The 9,768-nt window shown below is 49.5% G+C and overlaps 1 protein-coding gene across 1 annotated transcript in view; it reads right to left on the reverse strand.

Moving 5' to 3' along the window:
* The window catches only part of LOC310834458 (uncharacterized protein), a 32,480-nt gene extending 23,190 nt beyond the window's left edge, over positions 1–9,290 (reverse strand). Inside the window, exons 1-9 of the mRNA XM_083717948.1 lie at positions 9,176–9,290; positions 6,387–6,485; positions 4,699–4,859; positions 2,969–3,093; positions 2,518–2,647; positions 1,783–1,931; positions 842–1,023; positions 463–573; positions 29–130 (exon numbers count right to left, since the gene is read on the reverse strand). Coding sequence (XP_083574074.1) covers positions 29–130; positions 463–573; positions 842–1,023; positions 1,783–1,931; positions 2,518–2,647; positions 2,969–3,093; positions 4,699–4,859; positions 6,387–6,485; positions 9,176–9,199 — 1,083 coding nt within the window. The 5' untranslated portion in view covers positions 9,200–9,290. The remainder of the gene's footprint in view (positions 1–28; positions 131–462; positions 574–841; positions 1,024–1,782; positions 1,932–2,517; positions 2,648–2,968; positions 3,094–4,698; positions 4,860–6,386; positions 6,486–9,175) is intronic.
* Between the last annotated feature and the right edge of the window lie 478 nt (positions 9,291–9,768).

The following is a 9,768-nucleotide window of genomic DNA, read 5'->3' on the forward strand; positions in this document are numbered from 1 at the left end:
CGAGGCAGTATATGTCCTTGGCTCTTACCTGTACTGAGAGAGTAACTGTGAGGAGAAAAAGGACAAGAGCCATCATGCCACAGCCCTGCCACAGGAGGGTCCGCCGTCCAAATCTCTCAATTGTCAGAATCTGAAGAAGGGGGAAGAGTCATTATCATTGCCATCGCCATCGCCATTTATTGCAATTCTTACTCTGTCTTCACCGTGAGGCCTCAGGGCGAGTTACAGCCTATGAAAACATAGTTCAGTTGAAATGATGACCCCTCTAAACACACACCAGGGAGGAGACAAGAAAATGGTTCTTCCATTTCCAAAAGGCTGGAGCAAAGAGGTGCATCTGCAGCAACCTATGGCCGGAGTGAAGAGACGGTACCAGGCGGTACACCAATGGGAAAGGAGGAAAGGAGCTCCACACTCTTGCGCCTTGGTGGAAAATGGCAGAAAAAAGGGAAAGGGTCTTACACAGAGGAAGGAGGAGAGGAGTTCACAGAAGCCCACACCCAGCGAGACGTAAGGGAGGAGGTCCTCTGCAAAACCGGCTGTGCGGAAGACTTCGAAAGTGTAGAAATAGACCTGTGGAGAAAGGAAGGAAATAATAATAATAATAATTTTTATTTATACCCCGTCCTCCCCAGCCAAGGCCGGGCTCAGGGTGGCTAACAAGCAACAATAAAAACAAGTTGAATGAATACAACTTAAAAACAAGATTAAAATGCAACATTAAAATATTGAAACATTAAAATATTAAAATGCAGCCTCATCACAGGAGGAGAAAGGAAAAAGATGTCCCTCCAAATCCAAAGTTCATTGTTGCAGCCAAGGGGAGCCTTTAGAACTCAACTGCGTTGATGCCGCAGAGCTGGAGGGTGACGACGACCGCCACGAGGATGTGCAGTTGCCGGCGAAGGGACTGGTCTCTGAGCAGCTCTCTCGCACTCAGGACTTTGGTGCTGTTTTCCGCTTCCTGCTTCAGGTCACTGAGCTCCTGCTGGTGATCTTCTTGGCCCCAGAGCTGGTGCATGGCTGCAGGGGGAGGGGGAGAAGAGGAAGGAGCCAGACTTACTGACAAATCCAGGAGGGAGGTGTTATATAATGAGTTGAATAGGATCCAAAATGCAGCAGTCTGATTGGTCCTAGAACAATAGGATTCAGAATGTAGCAGTCTGATTGGTCCTAGAACAATAGGATCCAGAATGCAGCAGTCTGATTGGTCCACAGGAGCCACCCAATCCAACTCCAGGTGGAAGTGAATCTGCAACCAGATTGGCCTACAGGTGAATTCCAGAATTAGCCAATCACGTGGGGCCCATTGTGTAAATAATGTATATAAAGCAGACATTCTGGGGGAACTTCCATTCCTCCTCATCACTAAGAGCTGAATAAAGAGCATGAAAGCCACTGCCCTCGGAGCCAAAGGAGGTGGCAATTGCAGCAGACCTTGGCAAGTGGCGGGGGATTGTGTAGGTGCTGCCAGGAGGGTCCTGGCATCGGTACCTATGTGGATGTCTAGATCCTGTAGGCTAGGGTGGTCCAAGGTAAAATTAAGCAATTCCAATGCCACTTCTAACAATAATATTTTACATATGGGGTGAGGGTTTGTCGTGAAGAACTGGCAGGCCCAAGGAGGTTTTAAACCGCCCCTTCCACATCAAGAACCCCACTTTTTTCCCTGGAAAATGTGTATGTGAGAGACGAAGCGTTGGCCAAAATGCTGCGGAGTCTGTCCCCCCCTTCCTGTTGTCTCTCCCCCTTTCTCCCCAGGGCAGTCCTTGGAGGCCTCACCCTTCACGCAGGCGCCTTCGTTTCCCTTCTGGATCAAGAGGTACGGAGGAGATTCGGGGAAGAAGGGCAGAGTTAGCAGCTGGAGGAAGGCTGTGGCCCCAATGAAGGCCAGGAGCGAAGGCCAGGAGGACTCTGTGCCTAGGCACTCCCTGCAGAGGAGGAGAAGGAGAATCAGCCGAGGCTTCACGTGGAATCAGAGCACAGGTCTGCTCAGCTGAGTCCAAGCTCAGGAGGTGGCGGTCAGAGAGCTGGTACCGTGGCCCAGCCAGAGAAAGGGAGCCTTCTTTTTAAAAAAATATATATATAATTTTTATTAATTTTCATCATAAAAATACATATCACATCACATTTTAGCTTTAACAACTTTTCCACTTTTGGACTTCCTTCAGCCTCTCTGATAATCATCCAGATTTGATTTGTTAATTACACATTTCTTAAATTCACTATTGCCTTTTAATATACCCTTTAATACCTGTTTTTCTTTTTTGCAATATTTCTTTAACTTTTACAGAGCTTCTTTAAATGCCACCAACGTTATTTCTCTATCACTTACCTATCTTCCCAATACTCCACCAGCTGGAAACATGAACATGTACCACCAACACTAGAGGAGTGGAGAATGAAGCTGATGGACTATGCAGAACTTGATAAATTGACAGGAAAGATCAGATATCTACGAGACCAAAAGTTTATGGAGGACTGAGAAAGGGAGCCTTCTATCTACCCCGCAAGTACCTGAGCCCCAGGATTTGGCCCCAGGATTTCCCCAAGGACCAAAAGAAGGCGGACGTGGCATTTGCAAAGCCTCTGAGCTTCTTGGGCGAAACTTCTCCGGCATATTGGGGGTGGATGGTCAAGCAAAAGCCTGGGGCATGGGAGGAGAGAAGGGCAAGAGAGAGACAGAGTCAAAATGGAGAGAAGCATCCCCGGGAAAAAGGGCTGATGTGGCCGTGAGCTGAGCCAAAGAGACCATGGACGTATGAAGCCAACCCCTTACCAAATCCACCCAGAATGGTTGTCCAACAGCCCCTGCTCATTGCCAAATATGGCGCAAGCCCCTTGCTCCCTTCAAACGGAGAGGGGAGTTGGGAGGTTTCAGTGGGGAGCTGCCCCTTTGCCAGCTGACGGCAATGCCTGGGCTCTGGAGTCCTCACAAGGCTACCGCGATGATGCCCCAAGACCTTACCGGCGCTCACGCCAAAAAGGAACCGTCCAATCAGGATCATCTCGAAGGACTTGGCTCTCTTGCTGAAGGCCACGAGCAGAGCCGTTGCGAGGATGAGCAGGTCAGTCCCCAGCATGGTCCTCTTCCTGCATCCAAGGGCACAGAAATGGGGGGGGGCAGAGGAGACGCGGAGAGCGGGAGGGACATCACTCACATCTGGCCTGCTACAGAACCTCTGACAAGCCCCAATTTGTTCAGAGCTTCCTAAGCCAGTGGAGAGCAGCCTTCCTGCCAGGGCCAGCCCAGGACATTTTGCTGCCTGAGGCCAAGGCAAGGTGCCCCGCTGAAATATGCTCAGAGTCGCAAAGTGATTTCATGCTCTTTATTCAGCTCATAGTGGTGAGGAGGAATGAATGAAAGTCCCTTCAAAGTATCTGCTTTATATACATTATTTACACAATGGGCTGCACATGATTGGCTAATTCCGGAATTCTACTGTAAGCCAATCAGGTTGTGGATTCACTTCTATCTGGAGCATGATTGGGTGGTTCCTGCCAACCAATCATACTGCTGCATTGTTCTAGGACCAATCAGACTGCTGCATTCTGAATCCTATTGTTCTAGGACCAATCAGACTGCTGCCTTTTGGATCCTATTGTTCTAGGACCAATCAGACTGCTGCAGTTTGGATCCTATTCGACTCAGTACATAACACCCGCCATCATTTCCCAAGGCAGAGGCTTCTGTGTGCACTGGCCATGGGAAGGCAGCATCTTCCACTGCAGCCAAGGACTGCAAGCAAGCTTAGGGTAGGGTTGCCAGATGTCCCCGGTTCCCGGGGACAGTTCCCGGATTTGCAAATCTGTCCCTGGACAAAGTCCGTCCCCGGAATGTCCCCAGATTTGCAAATCTGTCCCCGGGAAACCTGGCATCGTCAGCTCTGGCTGGCTTCAGGAGCTGCCCACTGCCATGGCGCCTGCCATTTTTCCTTGCCGGAACTTCCGGCGAGGAAAAATGGGGGGCGCCACGGCAGCGGGCAGCGAGCAGCTCCTGAAGCCAGCCAGAGCCAACTGCGCTACCAGGCTGGCTCCGGGCTGCTGACTGCTGCTGCCGCCGCCATTTCCGAAGGGGAACTGGGGACATCCAGTGGTACAGATCTCCTGCCCTCTTCCCCCTTTGTTTTGACTGATCTGCCGTTGCCCAGTTTTTTAAAAAACCTCTGTGCATTTATGCTTCACAGGGTGCAAATGAAGGGCTTTGCACCTTTATACAATATGCACGTGTGCTTGGGGCCAGGATCTTTTGCCTCACCATCCCCACTACTGACTCCCTCTTGCTACTCAGCTTAAAAAAAAAAAAAAAGAAGTGTCCCCGAATTCATTGAAAAAAATCTGGTAGCCATAGCTTAGGGGGTTGCCGAGAGAGAAGGAATAACTTTGTCCTTTTCCAGTACCTCCCTTGCCGTTGTTTTGCAGCATTTGACTCCTGGGTAAGGACAGCACTGATTCTGGGTCTGGCTGCCTTGGACTGCAGAGCGCTAGAGGAGGCACCAGAAATAACAGCTGTCCCAAGAGAAGCAGGATTTCTCATGCACCAGGATCTCACACACCCTTCCCTAAATTCAGCTGTAAGAAAACTCAAACAGGGAATATCTCAGCAGCTAGGTTTTAACACAGAGCCAGAGGGCAGGATGGATGTGTACCAAAGTTCAGAGAGTTCTTTTCCAGCAACCCGTTTGGACTATTACATACTTGCCATATTTTACAGTCAGGTAGGCACTGCAGAGGCAGCCCAGGAATCCTCCAACCCCATAGATAGACACAATGAATGACCACAGGAACAAGAGGGCAGCTTCAGGCAGCGGGGAGCCAGAGCGCTCAAGCCAGGTCTCATTCATGAATTTCTTGATATACTAGGGAGGGAGGAAAGGAAGGAAGGAAGGAAGGAAGGAAGGAAGGGGAGTTGAGGCATCAGCTAATGCTTCATCATCATCATCATCATGCAGAATTACTTCTTAACCCTTTAAAAGTGTTTGCTTCCCTACCCACCCCAAAAAGATATTTTGGGATTATTTCTCTGCTCAGATATCAAAAGTGTCATAAATTCCAATTGCAAACCAGCAGCAAATGAGATGAAACTTCAGCCTTGGAAAATGCATGCATTATAATCTCATGGTTTGGGAAAAGAGCATTGGTCAAGTTGTTTATTATTCCTAAATGAGTACAGTGGTACCTTGGGTGTCAAACTTATTCTGTTCCGGGAGTCCCTTTGACTCCCAAAATTGTTCAAAAACCAAGGCGCGGCTTCCGATTAGCTGCAGAAGCTTCCTACAGTCAAGCGGAAGCTGCTTCGGATGTTTGGCTTCCAAAAAATGTTTACAAACCGGAAACTTACTTCCGGGTTTGCAGCGGTCGGAAGCTGATTTGTTTGGGAGCCAAACCGTTCGAGAACCAAGGTACCGCTGTATTCCTGTCTCAAGTTCTACTGTTGAGAGAAACGGACTGCAAATTTTCAAAATGTCAAGAGAGTATTTTAGAACATTGCTCAAATGGAAGGACTCTTTTTGGGGACTTTCTAGCAGGCAAAGAAGACACACTTCTCAGTGCTCTCCAATTAAAGCAAACGACCACCAGCTCTTTCAGAGTTACTGCAAACCTCAGCTCCTGCTCAGTCCAGCTAGAACGTATACACACTGTACCTCCAAACAGTGCTTTTTTTCTAGAAAAAGAGGCTCCTGTAATCACCATGAAATTGTTACAGTAAGTACCACACATTTTAACAAAAAAGAGAGGTGCCCCTGCTGCGTACTCTTGAGCAGTGTTTCCCAACCTTTGGTCTCCAGCTGTTTTTGGACTACAACTCCCATCATCCCTAGCTAGCAAGACCAGTGGTCAGGCATGATGGGAATTGTAGTCTGAAACAGCTGGAGACCAAAGGTTGGGAAACACTGCTCTTGAGTACCGTCCAGGGGGAGGGGAAGTACTGCCTTCAAAGCACCTCCCCCCGCCCAAGAATAATGGGAACTATAATTTACTCCTCAAAAAGCTACAATTCCCAACACCCTTAATGAACTACAGTTCCTGGGATTCTTTGGGCAGGAAATGTGCTTTGAAGATGCAGCTCATCTGCTACCCTGGTTAAAAGCCTTCTGAATAAGCCAGGGGGGTGGGTGTTAATCTTAAATCCAATTCAGTTCCCTTCCTCCCCAGTCTCAGACTGAGGCATCAGCAAATCAATTCTGTTTGACCAGCTAAACCTATGGAAAGAGGGTGTTCGTCCATCACCTTCTGCTTCCTCCTGGACCGTGGAATGAGCAGGAGGCAGCTATGGAATGGAACCAAGGTGAGCATCGCTTGGTGGAGAGGAGGCAGGCTGTCTGGTCAGTCATTGCTCCTGCTCACCCCCTCAACTGGGTGCAGCTACTTAAGGGGCTGCTTACCATGGAGGGATAGTTGATCACAGAAATCTGATAGCCAATCTGGAGGTTACCACCAATCCCCAGCACGAGGATCATTTGGTAAAACTTCCGGTGCCGAATCTGCGGTGGGAGACAAAAGACACAAGAGCCTAGAGGAAAGATCACCCTTCCTCAAAGCGCCCATAGAAAATGGGTTCAAATCTCAGGCGGCCGTGCTCAGAGGTGATGCAGGGGAAGGGGTGGTATTTGGGACACCCTTCCTATGAAAACCACAGGCCTGCTGTTGGATGAAATTATGTTCAGTGATTATCCAGTCGTTTTTGCTGGATTTCTATGTGAGTAGCATGGCAGATTTATTTTTGGCATATAGAAACCAACGGCAGTTGTGTTGGTTCATGGGTGTCAGGGGCTGGACTGAGGAGGAATGGTGTGGGCCATCGTCCCCCCTCTCCTGAACCTTTCTGGGAACAGGAGGACAGTATAGATTTAGAACAGCGGTTTGCAGAAGGGCATAGTTCAGAGGGGAGAAGCTGGGAAATATCGGGAGAGGAACAGCAGGAAGAAGAAGCACCAGGGGAGAGACCGCTGACAGACTCAGTGTTGTTGGAAAGCATCCCTGACCCCCCCACTTCCAAGACTAGGTGGGCATTGAGCAGGGCTGTCTTAGGCATATGCGGAGCCGGAATGCAAAGAGCTGCCTGGTGCCCCCCACCGCAGGTTGCCCAGTCCCAGGCATGCAGGAGGGTGGAGCTGGCCAGCCACTTCAGCGTCTCGCTGGCTTGGTCGCCCCCAAACTCGTGGCGCAGAACCACCCACAGCAGAAGAGCCCGGCGCAGCACTCTGAGCGATGGGAGGGCTCTTCCCCAGACTCAACTCTTGGGTCCCGGACTCTCAGCTTGGCACCCCTGAGAGCGCGGCGACTGGGTGCCCCGCACTCCTAGTGCCCATTGGTAAGAAGGCCATGACATTGAGGGTAGTAGAACAGAAAGCTCAAAGGCAGAAAGCTCAGACTAGCCAATGAAGGGGTGACTTAGAACAGTAGAGGTGTGTGTGGGGTGGGACTTTACTGGAAGCAATGCCATTATCTAGAGAGAGTCCGCATTCCGTTGTCTCTCACTGTGATTATTGAATAAACTACTTGGTAAGAACTCTTCTTTTTTTAACCTGCTTCTTTGCTGCCACCATGGGAGGGATAGGATTCCGTGAAGCCTGACAATGGCAGAACACCCTCCACACACACACACACAACAAACACCCTCTAAAATGGACCACTGGGCACCTCAGATTCTGGGATGAAGAAGCAATGAATTTTTATTTTATTATTATTATTTTATTTTAATGGTAATCAGACTTTGCTTCTTCCTCCCAGAATCCTCTGTAGGGATGTCACATGATGACCTGCAGAGGAAATCTAATTCAGTCTGCCATCACCCTCTTCAGACTGAATGAGACTTGTGTCCAACACTAGTCCTTCTCAAATAGTCCCACTGAAGTTAATGGATCCTTGTTGCAATGGGTCTTAGCTGGATGCAACCCTGAGTCTAAATGCAGATATCAAGGCTTCAGCATCCATCCACACACACACACACAGACATGGACACAGAGGAATGGTGGGAGGTACCAGCTGAGGAACCACCAAGGGAAGGAGGCTCGGAGCTTGGGGATTGGTGGTGGGACGATGATGAGTGGACAGAGGGAGAAGCGTGGGAGGAAGAGGTGTTGGAAGCTGAAGAGCTAACAGGGTTTAGTGAGCAGGGAGAGTCTGTAGCAGAGAGAAGTCCAGAATTGGAGGCAGAAGCAAGAGAGGAGGGAAGCCAAGAGGTAGAGATGAGTCAGGCTGGTGAAGAAGCCAGGGTGTCTCCCCCTCCTGCTGCAACAAGCTCCCCTCCCCACCTGCCTCCCAGGACCAGAAGTCATGAAGAGGGAGGAGCTCAGATTGCTTGGGAAGGACCCAGGAGAGGAGGATACTTAGTTAGCTATGGGAAGGTGGAGGTCTTCAGCACTGGCAACTGACTCATAGGGACAACAAAACCTACTGAGAAGAGTTGTTGTGTCTGTCTCCTCTGAGCTGGCCTGGTTTCTGCTAATAAAGAGTTAACTTCATGGACTCTGTGTGATTTATTGCTGGCTAGCTTTTCTCTCTTTCCCTCTAACACACAGAGAAAAAGAGAGCTCAACTTTGGTTTTGGAATGATCATTTTTGTTTGATGCTTTAACATTATGAGGCCAAAGATCAGGGAGGGTGTGAGGAGGAGAGAAGTTCGGACATCCTATATCAGGACTTCTAGAACCTTCTAGAAATTGAAAAGGAAGCCTTGAGGAACTGCCAGCCAGAGCTCACTTGGGTCCAAACCAGGCATTAGGAAACTCCGGCCCTCCAGATGTTTGGGACTACAATTCCCATCATCCCTAGCTAACAGGACCAGTAGTCAGGGATGATGGGAATTATAGTCCCAGACATTGGGAGGGCTGGACTTTGCCTATGTCTGGTCCAAACCAAAATAATGTGGGGGGAGGGCAGGCCTTCAGACGAGACAGCACACCTCCCTATGGGGGGGGAAAGGTGGATTAGGTTGAGGGCATCCTGACCCCCTGACTGTGACCGTGGCAACTGACCCACAGCCTCGTGATTCATGCTGAGGAGTAGGCAGGCTGGGCTGGACTGGGCTGGAGAGGGTGAGCTATCTGGTCCCCCCAACTGAGCAGAGCCTGAGAAGGAACTCTTGTCTTCCTGGAGCCTCTCACAGATCAACCTGGGAGCTAATTCCTCCTCCCGTAACCACCCTCTTAACAAAGCCCGTGTTACTCACCAGCCCAGAGAATCGGCCCTCCATTCTGCACCAGAAAGCAGTTTTCGGAGGGGAAGGAAAGGAGGAAGGGGAGTCCAGCTGGAAGGGCAGGTGTGTCTCAAGCTCCTTCGCTGCCATGTGGGCGGCTTGGGCGGAAACCATGACACCAGAGTTAAAATTAACTGCCCGCCTTTGCCCTTCATGCCCATTTCGATCAACCATTAATTACATGCACAGCCCAAGACTAGAAAGCTCCATGGGGCAAAAGGTAAAACTCACCCAGGTGTGAAATCGAGACACGAGGACCAGTCACGTTGGCCGCCGGCGTCATCCTCCCCACCCACCCAGCCCGGTGACATCAGCCTTATCTGCTGCCCATCAGTTTTGGTCTCAGCCCGTTGCACCTGAAGTCTCCGCAGAGAATTTCCCGCTGCAAATTCCAGGCTCTACATAAGCAGAATCTTCTGAATATTTACCGTATTTTCCCATGCATAAGATGCCCCCATGTATTTTGAATAAACATACACAAATTTATTGATTGTTAACATAACAGACATAATTTAAGGATCTTTACAATTTTACAACATGCAGAGAATAACATGTGTTGAAAAATC

The sequence above is a fragment of the Podarcis gaigeae genome, assembly GCF_964106915.1.
Source record: "Podarcis gaigeae genome assembly, chromosome: 16".
NCBI lineage: Eukaryota > Metazoa > Chordata > Lepidosauria > Squamata > Lacertidae > Podarcis > Podarcis gaigeae.